This window comes from Microtus oregoni, unplaced genomic scaffold, assembly GCF_018167655.1.
Source record: "Microtus oregoni isolate MIOR12 unplaced genomic scaffold, Mior012 000012F_ref0000307, whole genome shotgun sequence".
Lineage (NCBI taxonomy): Eukaryota > Metazoa > Chordata > Mammalia > Rodentia > Cricetidae > Microtus > Microtus oregoni.
Genome location: NW_024543071.1, coordinates 36,378,999 through 36,404,740, shown reverse-complemented (window position 1 = coordinate 36,404,740; position 25,742 = coordinate 36,378,999). Strand labels below are relative to the sequence as shown.

The following is a 25,742-nucleotide window of genomic DNA, read 5'->3' as shown; positions in this document are numbered from 1 at the left end:
ATATCCATTAAAAACCCTTTGCATATGGGTTGAGATAAGACTGTGTCAAAGGATCAGCCATAATCTAAATTCATGAGAGGATTAATCTCTCATTTATAGAGTTAAAATTCCAATGTTTATATCGATTTCAGTAATATTTCGAAGAGAGTAAATCGTCTCTAAAAGGTGGGGAATAAACCTTAATCCAAGTATATATTAAAATGTATTGAAGAAGGAGAAAGATGAAGAACAGTGTTTCCTAGTCATGAAGTTGGATGGCATCTCTTAGACAGGTGTCCCGGGCTGTACAGGATAGATAGCTCAGAAGTGAAGTCTAGTCATACTCATTAAATCAGTGTGTTTCAAGTGCCTGAAGGTTTCAGCCTTGGGTGTCACTAATGCTTGAGAGTTAGTTTTGTTTTGATGGAGAATATTCATCCTTGAGGAAGCCTCTCTAGACTAGCTTTGGAGAGCTACACAAATATTCTTGCAAATAATATAGTTAAGTAACAACAGATATTACTATTTAACTTGGTCTTCATTGAGCTAAGAAAAAATACCGCATATGTTCTTTTATTCACAACGGGGTGTTTCAGTCTCAGTGCTATTGATATTTAAAGCCAACTGACTGTTCATTGTGGGTGCCCTGGGTCCAGTAGTATGGCCTACAAAATCCTCTCTCCAGCCTCAACTTTTAGGGCTTTGTTATTGCAAGTCCTTTCACCCCAAAACTGTACTAGTCAGAGGATGATAGAATTGCCTCTATGCTTCATCTTTTTTTCATTTAAAAAAAATAATTTTCTACTCTCTAGAAACAAAATACTAATACTAACCAGAAGAACTTAGGAGGGAACTGAGCAAGCATGACATGAGGTAACGATGAGGAGAGGGTCTGTGTGAAAACCTACTCCTGGCTGTGTTAGTCAAAGGGGCCAGACTGCCCCTAAGATAGTGAAAATCTTGGTAAGTTCTTGGTTAGAACACTGTGAGTAGGGTAGGGTGGGGAGGGACCTAGACAAATAGTATTATCAGGAATCCATTTAGCCAAACCACATCAGGCTGTTTCAGAACAACTATCCATTTCCACTTCAGAGGTGTCAAAGTGCAAACACTAGCCAACACAATGAATAGGATTTGGAAGATGAAGGAGATCAGGCTTTGTAAAGAGCTGTGGGATACAGTAAAACATGGCTCTGTTGAGCCGTTAACAAGGGTTGTCTTTGTTAAAGAGCTAACCTGGCCAAACTGCATGGTTTCTCAGTGATGTCTAATGACCTTTCTGTAGCCTGATTGATAGACTGCAAGCTGAGTTGTTGAGCCACTGGTGGGTAAAGTTAGGTCCCTATTTAGAATGCGAAGGACAACTTCCATAAGTGATCTTCAGATGAAAACATTTCAATGCTCTGCCAGCAAAATCATAAGTAAGCCATGTCCATCAAGGGAGTTCAGTTGTTTCTTGTTATCAGTAATGGGCCTCAACTTCAGATCCCAGGTTAAACTGAAACGTTTCTTCTCATGATGCTAAAATCCTTTGAAATAATTTCAGAGATGTATTTGGGTGTGTTGATTACAGAGTTGGTGGAATTAGTCACAAAATCACTATGATATACACAGAGAAATTCTAGAACCCTTCATTAAGATGCTGTGGACACAAGAATAGTGTGGAAACCCTAACGTCATCGCACTCTTTTAAATGATTGACAGTGTCAGTGTGTTTGATTCTGAGAACTACAAAAGCCCCAGGAAAACAACACAGATTCCAAAATGAAGATACTTGGCAGGAACAAAGGAATTTTTCACTAATTTATAAGAACAAGCTTAGTGGAATGGCACCTGGAAAAGAGTGTGAGATTTAAACAGTCTTAGATCCCGGCTATATTTTAGGAAATTGTTGCTAAATCGTAACAGCATGACTCTTGCAGATGCTATATTTGGTTTGCGTGTCCCACAAACCACAAAAGGACCATGTGTTTTTAAACAACTCTTTCGCTGACCGATGCTTTCTTCTTAAAAGACCCAAAAAGACCCATCTGGTTTTCTTTTTTCTTTCTGTAAAGATTCATATTATTTAATACAACTTTCAGCTTTGACAAACAACAAAGATTGATCAGCTTCCAGATTTCCCCAGTGTAAAAAAATCTTTATTCATACAGGCCTTCAGTTTGAGATAGAGGGCATGCTGGGATAGAATGCAGGCCATAGCCATTTTTTCATCTCTCTTTGGGTGGTAAATAAGCAAACCTCGCAATTCATTGATTTTAAAATTCTGCATGAGTTTTGGATCTTCCTGCCACTGTAAGGTGGGGGACAGGTAGAAGAGGCTCCAGAATCTGTCAGTTTTAGGGCAAGACAAGGGCAGTTTCTGATTCAGATCCATAGGACAGCAAGCTGCACATCCCAAGCATGAAACACAAGACCCTTGCCATCTCAGGGACAGAGAAAATTATACCACTCTGCTCATTCTTTCCTTCTCCTGTAGGTGCTGAAGAAGACTGCACTCAGCCCTAAACAGGATGCCTCCATCAAATCTCTCCTCTCAGGGCTCAAGAAACATTCTCAATCCTGTCCCTTACCCACATACCACCCTGCAGAAAGGGAGCAAAGAGATTGTAAGAGTCAGAGGGGATGAAGAATACCAAAAAAAGTCCTCTAAATCAATACAAACTCACAGAAACTGAGGTAGCATGCCCAGGGACTGCATGGGTCTGCACCAGGTCCTTTGCATATATATTATGATATTCAGTTTAGTGTTTTTATGAGATTGCTGAGTGTGAACAAGTGGGTCCCTGATTCTTGTATCTTCTTTTGGGCTCTTTTCCTTCTAATTGTTTACTTTGTATAATTCCAATGTGCTAGTTTTTGTTTTATCATATTATGATATATATTATATTATATTAATTATTATCGATTGGAAACCTGTTTGGAGCTGGAGAGATAGCTCAGAGGTTATGGGCACTGGCTGCTCTTCCAAAGGTCCTGAGTTCAATTCCCAGTAACCACATGGTGGCTCACAACCATCTGTAATGAGTTCTGGTGCCCTCTTCTGGCCTGCAGGCACACATGTACACAGAACATGGTATACATAGTAAATAAAACAGAAAAGAAACCTGTTTGTTTCTAATGAGAGACAGATAGGGAGTGGGTCTAGATGGGAACAGAGGTGGGGAAGACCTGGGAGGAGGGGAGAGAGGGGAAACCATAATCAAGATATATTATGTGAGAAAAAGAGCTATTTTTAATAAAAGGGAAATAAAATAAAAATATAGTTCTGAAAGACTTGATCTTAGAACTTCCCAGTTAAAGAGCTCTGGGCCTGGACTTTATACCAAGTATTTCGGTCATACATCTAAAAGTTTTCAGATTTGGGGCTCCAAAAGTATTGTTCTTACCTGTCCCAGCTACTTTGAACCAAAGGACATTGGCAGGGCCTCAGAAGTCAACTTCTTTGTCCCTCTGAAGGAGAGTTAGAGTGGCGCAGGTAGGAAAGGAAAATGGGCTTCCTAAGATGGCTGCTTATTGTTCCCAGAAAACCTTACAAAGAGAAAGGTGGGAAGGCCCTGGGGAGAGGGGGCATTTAAACAGGATCAGTATTGGAAAGGGAGGACCCAGAGGTCTCAGGAAGTATCCGAGCCAGCTACCATCTAAAAGACTCCAGGTTTGGGCTTCTTTCATCCGGAATGCATGCAGCTTTCCCTTTCCCTACAGCTTGCTCTTCTGTCCTTTCTGGGGGCTCAATTCTTTGTTCCTTCTAGGGAATGAACTCAGCAACCCTCTAGACAACTGCAGACACCCCCGCTATACCTTTGTCTTTTTGTCTCCAGGTCCGTCCAAAAACAGTCTGTAGAGACTACAGTTTATTTTCTCTAAGGGAGATGATGAAAGTTAGACTCCCCTTCCCCCACAAATACCATCATAAAACATAGAAACATTGCCCTAATCTTTACCATCTTCTGTTGTAGGTGGCCATGCAGAACTTCTCTGACCAATCTTACAGGTCAGAGAGTAGGTTAAACACCCCTTTCACTTCAGAAGGGCTCCAGACTGTGCTTGGGAGGACAATCTACTCCAAATGAGGGGACTGCGAGTGTTAAGGTTCTGTTCCTGCTCCCCACCTCTTGCCATCAGTGCATTCTTTTTACCCACTAGTATTTCCATACGGCTGTCCATGCGGCACGGAGAGCCTGTCCCTGGATCCTCAAGTCTTTGTTTCTAAGGGCTCCCACATCACACAAAACTTGAATTGGGGGCTCACATTAGTCTTATCACTCTCTTGCTCACTTGAGGTTTGTAATAGGAGGCTGTCATGAGGAGAGAAAGTACAGGTACCACACTTTCGTGCTTGCCCAGCCCTGAGTGCTGGAGAACAGTGTACTCAGAGAGCTGGCTAACCGGGACCCAGCGGTGACCCTTCTGGCTTCACAGCTGCTCCTCCTCACCACGATGCTCTTCTCTCCCTTACTTGGTACTGTTACCTTTCCACTCCATCTTTCCATGATCACTTTAGGAAAGAATTTCCAAATCCCTGATCCTTCGTCCTACAACCTCATCATCATGCCCCCTTCATACTTCCTTTATGTTGAGAGCAAAGCCTGAAACCAATGTTATAGCCTTTACACTGGGGACACAGATGACCAGTTTTACACAATATGGGGCATCCGAACAGAACACGAATGTGAGATCTCCAAAAGTGAGCGTTAGACAAAGAAAAGATAACATCTTTGTTGATATTTCAGAATCTAATTTCATATTCTAATAATGAGGATATTATATATAATGATATCATAAACCCTTTGTCACTGATGAAAGACAGATGTAGATGTTTTTCTGTTTTGCACATATATTTATGCATGTGTGTATATACATGTTTGTGTGTGTGCACCTAGGGCCCAAAGGTCAAAATAATAACTTCCTCTGTCTCTCTTCATATTATTTTTTGAGACATAGTCTCTGGTTGAACCTTGAGCTTACCGATTAGCTAGAATGGCTGGCCAGTGAGCTATGGGGATCTGTTTGTCTCCACCTCCTCAAGTACTGCGGTTCCAGAGATATGATACCATGCCCAGCTTTTCTGTGGGTGTTGGAGAGCTCAGCTTAGGCCCTCATGTTTTCAAGGCAAGTCCTAACTGAACCATGTCCTCATCCCTGGCGTTCCTGCTTCTCGTGTATACATCTCTGGCATATGAACTGGACATGCAGGCACCACAGAGAAATGACTGCTGAACTTGCCTAAAGGTGAGATGATCCTTTGGGGTTCCTGCTTCATGAAAGTCTGCCAGACATTCTGCAGGACACAGAAGAAAGTGACTGACAAATTACCAATATAGGTAGAACTGTCTTTGACATTTCCTCCTTTATGGAAAAGTTTTCCTGATACTATGGGCCTGTAGACTGAAGATGGATGCCCCAATGGTACAGACAAACTTTGGGTAACTGTCCAGGCAGTGAGATGTCTCTGTCAGTTCTAGAGTTTTAAAAGTTGTTTACAATGCACTTTCTGTTTACTTAGGTAATATATCCTTCTGGTGTCTTTGATGGAGCTGAAGGATAGTTATAATTTTCCTTAGTTATGATAAAAGATAAAGTATATATAAATATTGTAACTGTAATTCTTGCTTGATACCTGTTTTGTTATATGTAATTTTACTATGTTAAAGTTAAAACCTTCCTTTTTATTTAAACAGAAAAGGGGAGGTGATGTGGGATTCCCTTCTGTATGCTGTGAATACCATAGGTTAATAAAGAAACTGGCTTGACCTGGGGGCAGAATAGAGGTAGGCAGGGAAAACTAAACTGAATGCTGGGAGAAAGAAGGCAGAGACAAGAGATACCATGGAGCTACCCGATTGGAAAGACATGAGCTACCAGCTGGAACCTTGCTGGTGGGCCGCGAGCCTCATGGTAAAATATAAAAGAATGGAAGTGGGTTAACTCTAGATGTAAAAGCTAGCTAGCAATACAAGTAAATGATTGGCCAAGCAGTGATTTAATTAATACAGTTTCTGTGTAGTTATTTTGGGCCTGAGCAGCCAGGAACAAACAAGCGGCCTCTTACAACACTTTCCTTCCCCCTCTTCCTGCTGCTTTTTTCCTCCTCTCCTTAATCCTCTCTCTGGCAAGTGCCCTGTCATTAAGCTTTAACACACCCTTACAAATTGCTCTTTCTTCCAGGTAACTTCCTAGATGCTCTCTACTCTGCAGAAAACTGCGATGGTAGCGATGGGGGTGCAGAAGAAAGAGTTTTATGGTTCTTGAACTTTTGAGAATGTTTCTGAAATGTTAAAAATACATTGTTTTTTAAAGAGAGAAGGGGCTGGGGAAATGGATCAACTTATAATGTACTTGTCATGCATGCCTGAGGAACTGAACTCCACCTCGGTGCCAACATAGAAAAAAAAAAACGGATGATGTGGGGAAGAACAGCTAGGTGGATCCCTGGGACTTGCTGGTCAGACAGTCTAATCAAATTGGTGAGCTCTGGGCTCAGTGAGAGATTGTTTTAAAAAATAAGCTGGCAAACAATTGAGAAATTCTCCTGACCAATGATCTCTGGCTTGCTTGTGCAAACGCACACATGTGCACTTGTGTGCGCACACACACACACACACACACACACACCTTTTCACCTCACATATGTGCACAAACACATATAAAATCTTGTAGAGCTCATGGTTGTATACATCTTTGATTTATTTAAGAAAGTCTAATATTGCTAAAAATGACTTAACTCTGACCTCATTTTCAACACCTCACAGCAAAAAAAAAAAAAAAATCAGGATACAGAATTATCCATGCACTAAATAAGTATTGTAACCTAGAAAAACAACCTTTGTTCTTTCTTTCAATGTGCCTGTGTTGTGCTGAATTTAATCGTGCTAATTATGTACCAGAAGACATACGACATACTTCACCTAATCTCACGTGATACACAAATGACTTCACAGCAAGTACTACCAGATGCCCATTTTACACATGGGAGAAAAGAGAAGGTTACATAGATAAATGTGCCACAAAACTAGCCCAGAGTAAGAAGCCATGAGTGACAGAGGGCCCTCAGCCAAACACCGCAAGTTCTAACTCATTGGTCTGTTTTATCTGTGATTAACCACCTTAAATTCTGACCCCCTCTGGGAGCCGAACGTTTCTAAAACAGATCAATGGAGAGCCAGTTTAATAAAGCTCTGGATTTGCTTATTTACCTAATCAGAGCGTTAGGGCTACACTTTCCTTCCTACCTGATCCTGTCATTTGACATCAACCAAGAGAGGACGGGGTGACCAACAGGTACGGTATAAAAACAGCGTGTGTTCTGCAGTCAGTGAGTCCTGGATCCACTCTCATCCCTGCCATTTAAGTTCAGAGAAACAACAAGCCAAAGTTGCAGAAAACAGCAGTGTCCTCCTAATTGCAGTGAATGCGATGATAGTTTTGTGTGAGGGGGTGGCAAGTGAAACAGAGAAAAACATGTCTGAGATGCGTTTTAGAGCTCTGACCTAATGGTCTTACCTGCAATTTGAAGGAGATCAAGAAACCAAGAAGAACCAAGCCATTCTAACACACTGAGATTTCAGAGTCCTCCTCTGTAAATGGTCTGTTGGGAGATGTCACGGATTGGGAGTGGGAGAGCACACTTCTGGTCACACAGTAGGAAGATGTCAAGGATTGGGGGTGGGAGAGCACACTTCTGCTCACACAGTAGGTGCTTGATAAAAAGCCACGTTTCTTCTGGTTTTGACCTGAGCTGATCTGGGACTCTCTGGAAGTCCCAGCAGGTTCATTTCAGAATCTCAGTCATTATGAATTCCAACTATTATAAAATGTATGCGAAGCTCAATATGCTCAGAAAAATCTCTTAAGCTTCCACCGGTTTAGAATAAGTTAAAATAAATACTGCATGATTAAACCGTAGAAAGCAGCCAATAGAAGCTTCTAGACAACATGCAACAGCTGATAAGCATCCCCCCCCCATGCCTATTTTCAGTGCTTTGCGACTTAACACGCTTTTCTAAATGTGAAGAATATTTGGAGAAACATACCCTCTGTGGACAGGAACCTCATGTGGGGAACAATTTCACAGGTTTGGTGTTATACTTCTCAAATACTTTTCTCAGATGCATTGAAGGGTGCTTACACAAGAACCGCACATTGAACTCTAGATTCTTAGGGGTATGAAGAGTCCCATTCAGACCTGTGAACTTGAAGGGACATCTCCCATCATCTCAGAGTGGGAGAACTGGGCATGGAACTCACACAAACATGCAAGTGCCTAGATTTTTACCCACTGAAAACCTGCTAGTCTACCAACCCTGGACTCAGTACAGTACAATTTCCAGTACTATAGAAAAACAAAAGAAAGCACACGGGCACTAAAAAGAAGAAGCCAAGGGGTTATGGCAAGAGAAGGGTTCACTGTAAATCTCCTACAAAACAGCAGGCAGAGGGCAAGGAAGCAAAAAATGGCTTACAATTAGAGACAGAATTATGTTAATTTTTGGAATTAACTTATAGATTAATGTTCCTCACCTAAGCATGATATTGCACATCATTTAGAAATGGACAGATATTTTTAGTTGTTGCAGTGACCATGGAAGTTTAAAATCCAGTAATTTGAGGGATAGCTCTATATAAAGTCAGAAATGTCTGCCTTATAATGTCAACAGGACCTCTGCTAGGACATCTGTTCAGATCAAGCTTAGTAGGAATGTGAGTGTGTGTTTCAGGCATAACAATGTCAAAAACAACTATATATTTGAGAAGGGCACAGAAAGCCAAGAAAAATTATAAGAGTGAGGATTTAGTCACGTTACAAAGTAGATATAAATAAACACTATCTAAAGTTTGACACAGAGGTATAGTTAAAGTTGTGTTCTAAGAACCCAAATAAAAACAAAACTATGAGAAGTCCTTAACTTTTCATAGCAGAGAATCAGCAAACACAGTAAAAGTTAATGGAGGGAAACATTACAAATCTGGAAAGAAACTCCTCAGAAAAAAACAGGAGTAGAATTGGAGTTTGCACTCGGGGGAGAGGACAGTGAAGGAAACACTGACTCTTTGCTGTATCTCTTGTCTTAAGTAGCTTTCATGTGTGCTAACACATGGAAACCTAGCATATAAACACATAAGTACACACACATATATAAACCATAAGTAAGCAAGCTTCAATTCCTCCCCACTAACTGCACCCTCTTCCTCTCTGAGGAGCTAGTTCTGCCCAGCAGGAATCTTCTACAACTAGGCCAGCTTCAAACAGACACCTGGAGGTTTGTGTGTTGGACTTTCGTTTGAGTCCATGAGCAGTTCCTCCCAAGAGCTGTAAGAACTCCTCTACCCTGACTGGGTCTGACTCCATTTTCCCTTCTGAGGAACTGCTCAGTGGCTGGACGTCTTGGTGCTCAGCTTCCAAAGAAGAAAAGGACAGAACCTCTGGGGCACCCTTATCTGCTAGGAGGCTCTTCTAGCTTCCTGGGGATCAGGGAACAGATTGGACTCTCTGTAAAGGACTGAGCAGATTCCCAAGCAGTCCAGCATTAGCCAGTAGAGGTTACAGAGGTGAGGAAGAACAGGGGTTAGAAGCCGTCATGGCTTGAACTTTGACCCCTCCAAACACGAGGTCTGCCAAGTCTGGATGACATTATTTTCAACAACAATCAGTAGATCCACTTTTACAACTTTCTGAGCAGTCATAGCGACATTCAGTGGGGTAGTGACATTCAGTGGGATAGCGACATTCAGTGGGGTAGCGACATTCAGTGGGATAGCGACATTCAGTGGGATAGCGACATTCAGTGGGATAGCGACATTCAGTGGGATAGCGACATTCAGTGGGGTAGCGACATTCAGTGGGATAGCGACATTCAGTGGGGTAGCGACATTCAGTGGGATAGCGACATTCAGTGGGGTAGCGACATTCAGTGGGATAGCGACATTCAGTGGGGTAGCGACATTCAGTGGGATAGCGACATTCAGTGGGATAGCGACATTCAGTGGGATAGCGACATTCAGTGGGATAGCAACTTTCAGTGGGATAGTGACATTCAGTGAATTTATCTCAGTCCTAAGCATCTCTATCTACTATCAAATATGAACTCCATCTTGTGAGTAGGATCTGAGATTCATTTATCTTTATATCTTGTGCTTCAAATATATACAGAACAGATGATGGTTTAATAAAGGAACAGACACATGGATGAACAAATAAATACATGTAAGCCAAATAAATAAAGCAAAATTATTGCTATATTTTTGTTTAAAAATCAGTAAGATTGAACGTAAAGCAAAAGATAAATTCTACATTCTGGTGAGTCCTTGAGTATGTGACACTGGGATGTGCATGTTTGTGTGTCTGTGTTGTGATGGCTGTTTGTGAGAATTAAATGATTGGAAATGGGCAAACATCTTAATTTTTTGATCAAAGACGAAGTGCAAGTATCAAAGGACATTTATACAAAGAAAGATTCATTGAGCGCACATTTGGAATTGTCTAGCAACAAGATAAAGGATTATCTTGTCCTCCCATGGTATTAACCTTTCTTGGGGGGTTTGGAGTCGGGGTACCTCCTGGATGATGTGATGATCAGTTTATTCACCCATTCACTCAACAGTACATACAGAGCCCCACTGTTTGAGATGCCCTTGGAGGAAATGACCTTTGTCCACCCTCTTTGGGTCTCTCTCTTACACAGAGGACACTCAAGACAAATGTGTTAGTCTCCAGACAGGCCAAAACAAAACGAATTTTCCCACGCTGGTTTCCCATCTTAATTCACAGAACTTACTGCATCTGTCAAGCTTCCTTGAGTTTATGAATGGGTAAGCTTGGGAGCTTACGGCCTTTCTTTTGTATTCGCCTTGATTTATAGGGCTGTTTTTGTGTTCTTATTACTAACAAAATCAGCTGCTGATGGCTCCCTGTGTGTGTCTCTGAGTGGAGTCAGCTGGCTCTAGTGATCACCCAGTCTTTAGCCTGTGTTCTCTTAAGGCCTTGAGTGTTGACCTTAAAGCCACAGTGAAGACCCAGGCACAATGATCTCATCTTTTCAACTGCAGCATTGTGCATTGTGGGGAGGGAGGAGGGAGAGAGGTGGGGAGAGAGAGAGAGAGAGAGAGAGAGAGAGAGAGAGAGAGAGAGGAGGGAGGGAGAGACAGGGAGGGAGACAGGGAGAGAGAGATTGTGTGTTCTTAGGTGGACATAATTCAGAAAACACAAAGGAATTGAAGACTCAGTATGCAGCCGCCTGGGGGCAGGCCGTGTGTATTTTACGTACTAACACAGGTCTTAATCTGAACAGAAGAATAAGACACCATCAGCGGACAGTAACTAAACAGGAATTGCAAACGGATCTAGCAACTAAAACTGGACACAGGTAGTGCAGTTCTACTGTACCTTTGTGGGCATGGGCTTTTTAAAGCTGATTTCAGCTTGCAGCCAAACACCCCTCGGGGACTCGAGCACAGACCAGATCTTCTCTTGAACCACATGGTTCTCTTCAAAGATATAAACAGCGAGGGTGTCGCTCATTTTCAAAAACCCGAAGATGGCGTAGTGAAAGCGCACACAGTACTGCATGTTCCCTGGTAAGGAGGGACCGTAGAGCCTTCCAATGTAGCCAGGCTGGAACGTAAACTTAGTGTTGGCCAGCAGGTAATGCCCTGTGAGGGAGACAAAGCAGCAGCAAGGCAGAGTGAGAAGCACAGACTGTCAAGTGGAAACTGGCTAACTCAATGGGGTTTGCCAGCAGAGACTACTTCCAGGGGCTTTAAACTAGAAAGATGCTTTTTCTTTCTTTCTTTTTTTTTTAAGATGAGTTTTCTTGAAGTTTGTGATTTAAGTGACAAAAAAATATAAAATCTATAAAATGTCCTTGTACCTCCATTGTAAATGAAATCTCTTGGAAATTCAAGTAAATATCATGAGGCAGTATAGATCTTATAGTGCACAGACTCAGATTCGTGGTATTAACTAGGAATTATGCTTTTTTATATCAGAAAATGAATGCATGAGCTTGGGACTGCTGAATGTCTGGCTCTCTCGATTCCTGGTGCTGGGTCACACACACTCAGTGGCAGTCAAGAACTCATTCCCAGGCTGTATCTGTAAGGTGGTGGCAAGACAGGTTGGCCTGGCATTGTTTGAGATTTCTGTGTCTGGGCAAAACCCACTGTTCTCTTGACCATATATTAAACCCATCTCTGAGAAACCATGTTTCTACCCAGATTTGCCCTCCCAGGTACTGAAGCTGTGTTCAATTGTTCTAAATAGCATAAGGAAATTTCTAACAGCAATGATTTCCTTACCACCAATCCTACTGCCCTTGTATTCAGCTTAAAACGGATCCATGTATGTGAAGCCAGATAGAACAGCTTTCCCCTTTTCTGATCCGTTCTCCGTGAGTTCACTTCAGCATTTGCTCTACAGTTTAGTTTCCCCAAACTATTTAAAAAATCTCATTCTTGTAAGAAGAGTTGGGGGTTTTGTTCCTTCCCCGACACTGGCCGGGCACGTGAGGACGCGGTGCGAGGACTGATGTCTGCAAGCCGGGAAGAACAGCCTCACCAGTCTGGATCCCAGACTTTCAGACTCATGAGTGTGACAAAAAGCAGCTGCTGTTTAAGCCCCAGTCTGTGGTGCTTTCCTCTGGCAATGGACGAACATGGATGGCCACCCACCAACCAGACCCTTTTGGAACCTGAATATCATCTTTCTCTTCTCTGCTCAAAGCCTTTCAGCAGCTTCTTATCTCTTCTATAATTAACCCCCAGGGCTTGCTCTGGTCTGCCAAACCTGCCATCCATCCTCCTACCCCCCCACCCCACCCCCACCAGTCATGCTGCCCCTTCTACCACACAGCGGGTGTGGCTGGCTCTCTCCACACTGAAAGACCTCACAGACGCTTGTCCTCTGCAGCTTCCCTAGAAGAGACCACTCTGAAATCTCCAACCCAAATCAGTTCCTTACTCTCTTCTCTCTCAGAGCACTGAAGGTCGTCAGGACACAGTGCCTAAAGTATGCCACTCTGGTACATTGGTTATTTTGAGCTGAAGGCATTTGGGGACAGTAGAGGCAGAAAGGGCTCTCTGCCTTCTCTCGCTTTCTAACTAAAGCAGGCCATCACATGTGCGGGGAGCAGGGTGCACATCCTGTTGAGGAAGTCAGTATTCGGAGACTGAGACTGTACCAGAGCAGATCTGTACCAACAGAGGCACAGCAAAGTCACTGTCTGTTATTAGTTTTCTCCCTAGATTTCCCAGTCACTTTCTCACAATCTGCTATCCCTCCCTCTCGCTTGTCTCGCTGTTTTCCGCAACTTTCTTTATTAAAGATGATACAGAAGCTTCCGGGCCTATGTATTTTTCTAGCCTTCATTTTCCCTATGAAGGTTCCCATGTGCATGTAAAAATGTTTTATTAGAACGTTACATTTTTCCTCTTGCTAACCTGACTCACGTCTGTTTAATTCTCAGCCTCAGCTACAGAAACTAAGAGAGAAGGGGACAAGTTTTCATCCTTTGCTACGCTTAGGATTATGCTCATCTGTATATATGTTATATGTTTATCTATCACTTCCTTTGCTCATTGCAATGGTTCTCAGCCAGGAGAGTGAGGTCCATGTCGGTATTTTATTTTCGCTGGGTTAATTTGCCAAAGTTTAGAAAAGGCTTTGTAGGGCCTTCATTTCCACCACAGATTAGACCATCTGTAAGAAAGCAATGTACAATTATAGGCATAAAGTTGCAAGGCCCTTTCCAAGGTCACCTCGTGGCCTTTGTAAATGAGCACATCTAGAAATTTAGCTCCCTTAGCTTTGTGGCAAATTCATCATGGTACCCAGGATATAGACAAATAAATGAAACCAAACTGTTTAACCCCCTGCCTGCCCTGCGCCCCCATGAGTGGGATTCCTGAGGATGTCATTAAAATACTTTCAATACTGAAGCAGCGCTCAGACCCTGGGCTCTGGGACAGATATGCCTATGCAATGTCCACTCAAATGTTTTTCACCATGATATTTATTATTGTGACAGAATGCATAATACACCGTTCCCCATCTCAACCATGTTAATAGTGTTATCCCTTTGGTGGTTCGCTAAGCTTTCATGTCGTTAACTTGCGGAGCCAGAGCAACCGTCACCATTCTTTAGTTCCCTGGCATTTTCATCATCCCCAAAGTAAACTCCATGGTCATTCCACAGCTGGTCTCCATCCCTGTCCCCGCAGCTCCTGCAACCACTAATCGGCCTTCTGTTGCTATGGATTCCTTTGTAGATGTCATGCAGATGAATCCAGTGGGTTTTTGTTTGTTTGTTTGTTTTAAAGTATTTGATCTGAAACAAAGAGCAATGCAGTCTCCAAATATTTGTCTCATCAATGGACTGGCAAAGGCTTTGGGTAGCATAGCATCTTGGATGACAACTTAAAAATATTCAGTTACCACCAAGTGCCGCGTTTTCATTCTCATTCTTTCCTCCCCCCCCCCATTGCCTTCGCAGAAACAGAAGAGCATGTAGTGTGTGAAACCCAGGCTGTGCGGCCTGACAGACCCGTGACTCACCTGCTCCTGTCGTGTGGTCCCCCGCCCGGTACATGTTCGGTTTCACTCTCACTCTGGTCCAACCGGGACCGTCTTTGTCTTGATAGAAGTTGCAGAGGTCTGTCTCAAAATCACAGCTAGTTTCCACAGCACTGAAAGGAAGCCCTGGACAAACGAGAAGCAAAGCTAGAGTCAGCGTGGGACTCTCGGAGGACTCCATCAGATAGCTTTTGGGTACAGCTACCACTGTGCCAGGGAGACCGAGGAGGACACACAGCAAAATATTTTTATACACGTGTCAGGCTGACAGGTTATCATCCAAACAGTGTTTTGACATGACAGGGAAATTGTTCTTTTCCTTTCTAAAAGGAGAGCAAGGCTCTGATCATGTTGTCTACAAAAATAAAAAAGTGCTAGGCTTCGGAAGGAATTTCCTCTGAGAATGTAGAGGCTGTGCGCATTTCCTCAAACCTTTCAAACCGTCTCCTGCAAAATTCAAAAGAAAGGAGAGGCTTTTAAGAGACACGCAAGTTCTAAGAGGTGTTTTAGAAATAGTCTTTTCCAGAGGTTGATTTATCTCTGCACATGGTTGATTGGCATTAGCCGTAGGAGCTGCTCCACCAGAGGAAAAGCAGCCCTCAGCTGAAACCACAAGTTCAGAAGTCACACAAGGCTGACTGGGGGCTCCTGGTTTGACTTTGATGAGTTCTACCATCATTCATCATTGCTCCAAAGTATCACTTTGGCCCAGACTGTGGGACAGAATGGAATATGGAAGAATCCTGCTTCTTTGGGAATAACAGTTGTTCCTACTCACATGGGACTTGGAAGCCTTGCAGCTTAGCTTGCCCTGTGGGGTCAGAGGGACTGTGACCACGGAAGTCTGGGATGCTCAGTACAAGCCTAGTCTGAATGGTGAGATACATTGCTGGGACAAGTTAGGGCCAGAAAGATAGAGGATGTGTTTTTGTACAGCTTTGGAAACCGTCTGTAGAGAAACTGTCATTCTGGAACAGTCAACTGGCGTTACGGGGCTGTGAAGGACAAGACCAAGTTCTCAGCTAATTTTCAACCCAAAAAAGCACTCATGTGAATGGAAGAACTCATCCAGAGAAATGGTCAAAAGAATCATTCAACCAAATGCTACAGGAGCCCAAGATTCAGTTTTGACCCAGAAAAGCATATAACTATAAAAAAACACTGTTATAACAGTTACATACTTTGGGAACTCATTGATAACATTGTATCAGTATTAAGTTTTCTGAATCTCCTAGTTATTCTACAGTTACACTGCAGATACACATTAAAACAGTTCAGTGGATAAAGAAATACAGTGTTCTTCAAGGCATGATAAGGAAAATGCTGGCCCTGCCTAATGCTATCAGTTTGTAGAGAGAAGAGTCTATGGGAGCGTCTCACCGCATTCCCAAATTCCTGTAAATTTTATCTGAGTTTGAAATGCTACGAAAGAAGTTCCATTCTCTCTCTCCTTATGTTTCTCTCTCCCTCCCCCCCCTCTCCTTTTTGGTAATGACTAACCATGCATTACAGGAAAAGAAGAAGAAACTGTCCCCTTATATCTGGATTATGGGCATTTCAGATCACCTGAAATCTTGGGCCTGAGCCCGAGAGTGGAAAAGGAAATAAGAGCTGCAATGCTCTGGGCCTGGTGATTCACCCACATGCTGCTCTGCCTATTTCTGCCAGAACTAAATTGTATCTATAAGCCCAGGAGACAATGCCTGCAAAAATGAATATTGTCACACACACACACACACACACACACACACACACACACACACACGAGGATCCCTCAGCATTCCTTCAACATTCTCCATGGATCGTGGAGGCCAGAGGAAACCCCACCATCTCAATTTTTCGCCAATTTCCCCCTACCTGGTAATGAAAAACATAAGAAAATTCAAAATGTACAGCCAGTCATTTTGCTCGGGAAATGGTGAGACACTACTCCTAAATGCTTGGCACCTAGATCATGAGGTCAGTAAAATTACTCATCAGGAATGAATGTCGGAGCAGCACCCATGGGTGGCTGCAAGGGAATCTGATCTCCTTTGTTAGGCGGACAGGATGGGGTAGAGGTAGTGCTGAAATTCCAAATTTACAGCACATTTATTCACAGCGGCCAGAATGTAGACCCAGTCATGACGGTCTTCAGTTGGGTACCTGGGCTGTGGTACATTACAACAATGGAATATTAAAGAAAGAAATTATCTGTGGAGCCATGAAGAGATGAGAAGGAGACATACATGTCACTGTTGAGCAAAGGAAGCCAGTCTGGAAAGGCTGTATACTGCACGACTCTACAACTGCAAGGGAGACAGGGAAAAGATCAACAGTTGTGGGAGGAAGGAGAGAAAGAGCCGGATTACAATGTAATGGTGGGCACATGTCAATGCAAGTTTGTCCACACCCATGGAACATGCAATACCAACAGTGATCCTTAGGGTAAACTATGGTATCTGGGTGACTGTAATACATATGGACAGGAGGGTGTATGTGTGGTTGATCTGACTTCTCATCACTTGGCTGAACCTCAAAACACACAAATAAAGCACAACTTTAAGCAAGGATCACTTTTCTCCATGGTAACACAGAGTTTTCTGGTCATGTTATTTTCTTCCCTTGATAAATACTTGGTCTTAGAAGTGTTTTGTCTATGGTCTGATAAAGAGAAAATTTCAAAATTGGAAATCATAGACCAAGTCTTTCTTTATGCATCACATTGAGGCCATAACTAATAGCTAAAGATAGGGACCCCATCCCCCCAGGGCAGTGCCCAGCATTTGAGGTGGAGGCAAAGCCCTTGCTCACTCCTTGTTTCAGAAGTTTGGGTCAAGTGAGCATCATACATTGAGCTGTTGGAGCCTGTTAACGACACGCTGAGTACATAGGTATGAACTGGAGGCAGACACGAGCCACTAAGCATCAGCTGATAGGAAAAAGAAAAGAAAGCAAATTCCTTAAGTTATCAGAAAGCATCATCATACAAGTATTAGTTAATTACTTCCTTCCTGACATTTGAACTTCTTAGAAATGGAGGCATTTCAGACAACCTAATTAGCTGGTGTGTAGAGCAGCCTGGGAAGAGAAGTTGGAGTGTGTGTCCCCGTTTCCTCTGCTGCATGGAGCTCCTGGAGACAGCCTAAGCACTAGCGCTGTAATCTAAGACTCCTCAGCCCTGTAGTAAGAGACAAGGACCAGACACAGACGGTGGTGAAGGAAGCTAGCCTTGGAGCATGGTTTTCTTTCCTACGAGGCAGCTTAGAGGCAGCAGAGACAGTTCACTGCTGACTAGGGGGAGAGAGAATGTGGCTGGGACCCGGTCCTAGACTAGAGAACCATGATGACACATGGTGGATAAGTAACAAATACACTTCAGGAAACCGAGACAGGAAAATGTCAGCAGCTTCATTTATAGTTTAGGCAGCAAGTGGAGTCGTTCTCAAACTAGACACGAACTCTGGGCCGTGTCCCGGTGTTGGTGAATGGTCGCTGTTGGCTCACGTGGCCTTCTGAGGAGTATCTATGAGTAACCATGAGCACCAGGACTCCTGCAGTCTCTGGCCTGGGTGTGGAATGGAGAGAAGCCTGGACCTGCGTATGCTATAACATTTTGGAGTTGGGCGTTAAGTTAGGCCTTCTAGAAGTAGACAGGAAGGCTTGTTGTCTGTTCTAAGATGTACAGAGCAAAAGGCAATAGTGTAGACTCCCAGGAGAGTCCTCACTTTTTGGCTTTGTGATACAATGTTGTCATCCCTGCACTTCCACAATGGCTCACAACCATCCCGAACTAACAGTTCTGATACCCTCTTCTGGCCACAGAGGGCATTGCGTGCATGCACATACAGGCAGGCAAAACACATAAGAATACATAAACCTTTCTTAAAAATTACCATGACAAGATCACACAGTTTATAAATGTGAGTAAAGGGATGAGAATTCATTTCGGGCATAATACTAAAATGATGCAATTAAATGGCTTTTTAAAAGCAAGCCTGGCATAAATGATGAAGAGTTCTAAAGACCAATATGGTGCCTTGGCTGACCTACGGAATGAGAAGAAGCACGTGGGTTCCTCCAGGGAACAGGGGCTTGTGGGAGCACATTACACACCGAGGAGACACTGACCCTCTTAAGTACCCTTGTTTCGGTGGAACCATTTTTTCCTGTTTCTAGTCAAACCTGTGTTGTACGGAGGTTGTGCTCATACACATCCTGCATCTCTTTTAGAAGCATCTGAAAAGTTGGCTTTCTTACTTCCTGGCTACTTCTTCATCCTCCTCTCTATCAAGTGCAGGACTTCTCCTCCCACATGCCTAGCTTAGGGATATAAGGGGTCATGTAAGCACCCAGTAACAGAGAAGAAAGCCTTGAAAAATCACGACAAGGAGATTGGGAAATCGCTATTATCATAATGGAGACATTAACCGGGGGTATCATGCAGCAATAACATTTTAAAGATGTGAAACATGTTTTTTTTTTCCTCTGTGTTCTGTCAAACTTAGGGACTGTTTTAAGCTTTGGGCTAAATTATTTAAAATATGTAAACATATAGTTAGACTCAGGGGGTAGAGTGCTTGCCTCCCATGCCTGAGGCTATGGATTGAGATAGCTTCATCTAACTCCCTTCTAAAAGAAATTAGATCAGTAATATGACAACAACAACAACGTCTCAGGGTTTTTATTGCTGTGAAGAGACAACACGACCATTGCTACTCTTATAAAGTAAAACATTTCATTGGGGCTGGCTTACAGTTCAGAGGTTCAGTCCATTATTGTCATGGCAGAAAGCATGGTGGCCTGCAGGCAGACATGATTGCTGGGGAAGTAGATTAGAGTTCTACATCTGGCTCTGCAGGCAAGCAGGGAGCAAGGAGAGAGAGAGAGAGAGAGAGAGAGAGAGAGAGAGAGAGAGAGAGAGAGGGAGACTGGGCCTGACTTGAGCATTTGAAACCTCAAAGATCAGCCCCCAGGAATACACTTTCTCTAACAAGACCACACCTACTCCAAGGCCACACCTCCTAATACTGCCACTCCCTGAGCCTATGGGGACTGTTTTCACTCAAACCACCACCACAAAAAACAAAACAAAACAAACAAACAAACAAAAAAAAAACAAAACCAAAAAACCCTTAGCTTCTTGTTAGCAAATTAGGTTTCTCTCTAAGTTGGGGATAACAGCTTAGCCCAAGTGGAAAACATTAGCTTAGTCTACTTGATAGGATATCGCTGAAAACATATCAGAAACCAGTTCTGTCTTAGGAGAAAGTCAGGCCACAAAGGTCAGCTTCATGAGCTCCTTTCTCCTGCTCAGATGCAGAAAGAGCGCTTGTTAGTGAGGTGGGATGGAAACGGCGTCACCCTGGCTGTTGCAAGGAAATGAATCTGCTGAACAGTGAGATCAATTGCATCTAACCATGTCATTGTTTAGCTACTGTCACCCTTATTATAAAATACTTTGCTTATCCATTTTCCGAGAAAGTAGAGAATCCCCTCTCTTTTCAGACACTGAACTTTATAGAAGTACAATTTTGGTCTGGATAAAATTATGTGAGGGTTCGCTCTGAAAAAAGAAGGGAGTTAAGAGCACGTACTGTTTAGCCAAGACCATCTCAGAAATGTCTGCTGAATACTAATATCTGTAAGAACAAGGACATTATGAATCCTGGAGACTTAAAAAAATTAGAGTTTCTATAATTCCATTAAGTAGGTTGTGAGTTTTTTGTTTTGTTTTTCTCTAAACTTATTCAGCTATTCATTGTATGGATCCAAGTTACCCTTTAAAGAAATAAATTAATTTGGGTAAATTAATATTTAACTTTTCCTTTCCTAATAGGGAGGGAAGACAAAAATGCCTCATGAAAACTTGTGTATAGTATCAAAGAAACTAAACCCACCATATGAGGGATGAAAGAGGGCAATGCCCCAGGAAAAAAAAGATCATTTAGCTGATGACCCTTTAAAGATAAGGTAGGAAAAAAGGGGAGGAAAGTAAAGACAACTCAAAACAAGTGCCATCTCTGGGCATCTGGTAAGGCAGGCACATCCCAAGTGAGGAAGAAGAAGCAGGACTCACCTGTCTGATTTTGGCAGTGAACGGGAGAGAAGGAAATATCATCCAGAGCAACATAGCCTCCTTTGGGGCCATTGAAGGCAACTTCAAAAATAACCTGGGAAGGAAAACGACAGGTTTGCATATAATTACATACGTTCTTGCTCTTCCATGACTGAAAACGACACCTCAACCAAGCCAGTTGAGGCCAAGATACAAGGACTCATGTAGTCACTTTCCAATATGTACCTGGTTATCATATCAACCTACTTGACCCACAGCCTCTTTCAGGGAGAATGAAATGGCTGCTGCGTTCTGAGGAGATTTGCTTGCTGAAATGTTATATCTATTGAGGGCTCACCCTCAATGTAGTGGTATTAAGAAATGGGTCATTTGAGAGGTGATTAGCTCACGAGGGCAGAGCCTCTGTTCTTGGACTTAGTGATGAGTCCCAAGCAGCTTTCTTCCATGTGGAGACACAGTGGGAGACGCCATCTGCGCACTGGAAAAAGTACCCTTGCCACATGAATTTGCTAGCACGTTCAGCTTGGGCTTCTCAGTTTCTAGACTTTGAGAGATAAATTTCTGATATGTTATGGAATATGAGTTGAATATTATTGTTTATGCTGTGGAGCAGTTGTTTAATGACGCAAAGATGTGTTGCATTCTTTTATGTTGCATTTGTTTAACTCTGTGAAGCTCTGTTACTTTGCCTGCCTAAACACTTAATTGGTCTAATAAGGAGCTGAATAGCCAATAACCAGGCAGGAGAAGGATAGGCAGGGCTGACAAGCAGAGAAAATAAAGAGGAGAGATCTGAGAAGAGAGGATGGGGTAGGAAGAAAGAAGAGAAGTGGGGCACTCCAAGGGCAGCCACCCAGGTACACAGTAAGCCACAGAGTAAGAACTAAAGAAAGGTAAAAGCCTCGAGGCAAAAATTAGAAGGGATAGTTTAAGTTAAGAAAAGCTGGCTAGAAGCAAGCCAAGCTAAGGCCGGGCCTTTACACATAATAATAAAACTCCATGTATTTATTTGGAAGCTGGGTGGTGGACCCCCCAAAAGAGCAAAGAGCCAAAAAAGGAAAAAAAAAAACAACAAAAAACAAAACAACTACACTGATGTTTATAAGTCATTGAGGCTGTGGCATTTTGTTGTAGCTCCCATAATGGACCAAGACATCTGAAATTTGTGTTTACTAATGGCTGCATGCCCCACTCATTGACTATCAGGTGGCATGCCCAAGATATTTCTGACAGAATTTCATTCATTAGCACTATGGGATTCATCTATAAGAAAAAGCCAGTGAAGAAAGTAGATTAGGTTCTTCCGTTATCTACAGGAAATTAACTTGCTATGCCCCTTGCCCCATATGGCACTCCAAATGAGAGCCTGGGAAAAGATACAGTGGTCAGAGCACTGTGCCTAAGCCTTTCTAGCCATGTTCCAATGGATTCACAAAGACCATGGGTCAATGAAATCAATAGCTTCACTTTTACTTCGTTATCTCCCACCTGTTGACTTTGAACTTTCTGCGTGTGGCCACAAGACATGAGGTGTGACCAGCACGGCCCCAAGTTGTGTTAGGAAAACAATCCAGGTGTGCAATCTCTGCTGTGTGAGTTGATAACTAAGTCACACTGTGGCTTCTGGCTTGAAACTTGAATACACGCCAGGAAGGGCCAGGAATATGTAAATACATGAGGTTGGCCAGCTGTGATGCAGACTCTCTAGAGTGGAGAAGGCAGCTCTATTGAAAGAAGGCAGCTGCTAAGCCTCTTCTAATCCCTAGGACCTCAGTTTGTTACCCCCCCCCCCTTTTTAAAACAAATGTAATTAAGATGAGGTCATAACTGCAGAAGGGTGGGTCTCTTTTCCAAATGATTGATGTGTGCATGTCCCCCCACCCCGTCCCCACCACAGACTGACACTGGGTGGCTGATGGAGGGAAGGAAGAGATTGCTCATCCTGAGCAGAGAGATTAAGAAGCTCTTTCTGACAAAGGTCTGCCAATCCCAGCTCATAATGCCAGTGTTCTCTGTTCAGAAAAGTCCCCTATGTGTATTTTCCTCTTGAAAGGCACTTGAGAATGTGGCGGCATTGAGTTCACTGATTTCTCCAGTGCCGATTCTTTTTCCTGGCGATTAGTAAGAGCAAATGACACAAATGAGAAACCTAGACTAGGGAAACAAGATGGCACACATGTGGATCCAAAGATTCATGTTTAGGGTTAGCAGTGCCCAGCATCCTGACTTTTCAAGTGCTGATTTAAAAAAATAAAAATCCAGGAATACTTCACTCATGTAAATGTTGCCCGGAGAGTTTATGTTGAATAAAAAAAAGTTGGTAATAACACTATCAGTGTGTGTGTGTGTGTGTGTGTGTGTGTGTGTATGCGCACATGCATATTATACACATGCCTGCCTGACTGTGCAGACTCATTTGACTTTAATAGAGGAAAATGTTCTGGGGCAGCGTTTCTTTTCCTTCTGTAACCCAAACTCACAGAAAAATTTCCACTGGGCTGGAAGAGCAAAAATCAAAGCCTGATCAGACTTGGTGACAGGAAATAGCACACATTCTACAAAGGCACTGTGCTCTCTCTGGTGCTCTTGGGAGGGAGGGATCTGAGAGGGATAGGAAGGAGACAGTAGTGTCAGGCAAGGCAGGCCAGCAGCAGACAGAGCACATTGGCCATGGAGAGCCAGCTCAGCCTTCTCCAGTTCCACAGCAGGCTAGCAGATGGCGCCACTGAAAAGCAGCCAGGGGAGCAGGCCACTTCTGTTCTTTAAAGGGAACTGGAGAAGATGCCACAGAAAGTACGAGGGGAAAAACTGGGGGGTATTAATAACTTTGGCAACAAAGATGCTACTTATAGCTAGCTGCAAATGCTCAGCCATGGTGCTGCACCCCCAGGTCCTGCACCCCCAGATTCTTGTGGCCTGGTGGGGGCCTCAGACAGACTGAAGTACTTCCTCTCCGGTTGTGCATTACTTTAGGAAGTCTCCTAAGCTCGCTGGCATCTACCAGCTGTGTGACCTAGAAAAGAAGACGTCAGACCTCTTGGACAGTTCTGTTTTCTTCTTTGTCCTCTGACTATGGGTGTGATTGTATTTGTGTACTTTAGAGGGCAGGAAACACTGCCAGTACCTGGAAGTTCTGAAAGACACACATCTATAGATACGGATTCAGATATGTGCTTACAGAAAGATCTGTAGCAATAAATACTACAATGTCAGCTGTCAGATCTTTCTTTAAGCACATCTCCCCTTGGACCACTGGGCAGGTGGTGAGCACCATTAAAACATTGTTAAAGAATCATTGCTAGTTTTCAGAAATATTCTTCAGGTTGGTATCATGAGCATGCATTCCAATGTGCATTTTCTTGTAGCTCAGCAGAGGTTGGACATGGGAATCCAACCCTCCAGTTTGCAGCTGTGGAACTTTTCTCTGGCTCATTGGATTCTTTGAATCAAGGGACTATCAGGTGATACTCGTGTGCCAGCACGGGCAGGCTTGACCGCCTGGAGAAAACTACACAATCATCACAGAAGATTGCCCTGGCTTTTGAAGGCGCAGCTTCCTCCAGGGCTGTTGGACAGTTTGTACCAGACCTTTAGCTATCACAAGTCTCAGTAAACTCTAGATGACCATACAACCCTTTCTCCCTAGGTTCACTTCTCTCGGTGGCCCTACAGAGGGGCTTCTGTGACTGACGCTAAACAGGCAAGGCTGTGACTGATTTAAATATAAGTCTCGATGTCTGTGGTTGGTGCCAGGAGACAAGGCAATTGGTTCTTTAGCTGTAAGCAAGCTGCTCAGGCTCGCGTAGGGAATCGGTTTGGAGACTTTATGCTGTGAGATCTCCCTTGCTGTTCCAGACCCAGTCTAAAGCTTCTCTCATCTTTTCTTTTACTGAGAAACGTGAAGAAAGAAGCAGCAGATGGTGGAGCGGTGGCTACGGCAGGTGTAGCCATGTCTGCTGAGCACCAGGGAGGCAGGGCTGTAAAGTGCGGAGGCAGCTAGCTGGCTGGCGACAGCTGGAGAAGGGACATCTAAACAGCTTGGAGTGGCCTGGCAGCAAGGAAAGGGCTATAAAAATAGAGAGAGGGCGAGAGAAGGTCGAAGGCAGAGACTGAAGAGGGGATAAAAAGCCACAGGGGGCCACAGCAGAGGATGTGCAGGATTTGGTCACTGGAAGAGTCAAGTCTTCGAGGCCATGGGATCTCAGATGTTGGGTCTCAGCTACAGCTTTGGCTGGTATGAAAGACTGCGGAACGTGACTTCCTGGGCAGACAGGCAAGGGTAGCATTTGTAGGGCCCATGGTCTGGATTCTAGAGGTATGCACAAGAATTGTAACATGATAGGGCGCCTCCTGCTGCCATTGCCGCTGATCAGGCTGCCTTCTGTGCCCATCACTGTGTCACAAAGCGGAGGGAAACTAGCACTGGCCAAACCCAGCACGTGAAGACTCTCTTTTTGTCTACCCAGATTGCTATCTGGGTAAAGGCAAAGACCCTTAGATGACGGGGAACTCTGGGGTGGAGGTTCAGGAAGGAGTCATACTCCAGTCCTGACTTCCCGCTTTGAACACTCAAGGCTTATAGCACCTGATCAGAGGGAACGTGCATCAGGGAATTCAGCTGGTAGACTGCCTTCCACACTTGCCTTTAGAAAAACACTTCTGATGGAAGATGAAGACAGTAAGAGAGAAAGGAAGGGGTTACACGGGGAGAGAAGTGAAGAGATTATGAAGGGACAAGAGAGGGAAGGAAACCATTGAAGGGCTGGAGAGATGCTTCAGGAGCTAAGAGTGCTTGCTGCCCACTCAGGAGGTCAGGAGTTTGAATCCCAGGACCCACATAATAGCCAGGCGCTACAACATAGGTGCCAGCAGCTCCAGTCCAAGGTATCAGCTACCCTCGTCTGGCTTCCAGTGCTCCTAACTGTTGAGCTCCTTCCTCCTAAAAGATTACAATAGAGGCAGGTGTATCAGAGTGGAAGGGCGAGGGAGATGTGGTCTGTGGGTACAAAATTACAATTAGACTAAAGGGCATAGTTTGGTCCTATTGCACAGTAGGTCAACTATAGTTAATAATGATAAATTGTTCATTTCAAAATACCCAGAGATTTTAAATGGTGCCTCTACCAACAAATAATAAAT

At 43.5% G+C, this 25,742-nt stretch overlaps 1 protein-coding gene across 1 annotated transcript in view; it reads right to left on the bottom strand.

Annotated features, from left to right (window-relative positions):
• Positions 1–25,742, bottom strand: part of Mamdc2 (MAM domain containing 2) — a 67,204-nt gene that overhangs the window by 26,742 nt on the left and 14,720 nt on the right. Inside the window, exons 5-7 of the mRNA XM_041662149.1 lie at positions 20,604–20,697; positions 14,528–14,671; positions 11,363–11,628 (exon numbers count right to left, since the gene is read on the bottom strand). Coding sequence (XP_041518083.1) covers positions 11,363–11,628; positions 14,528–14,671; positions 20,604–20,697 — 504 coding nt within the window. The remainder of the gene's footprint in view (positions 1–11,362; positions 11,629–14,527; positions 14,672–20,603; positions 20,698–25,742) is intronic.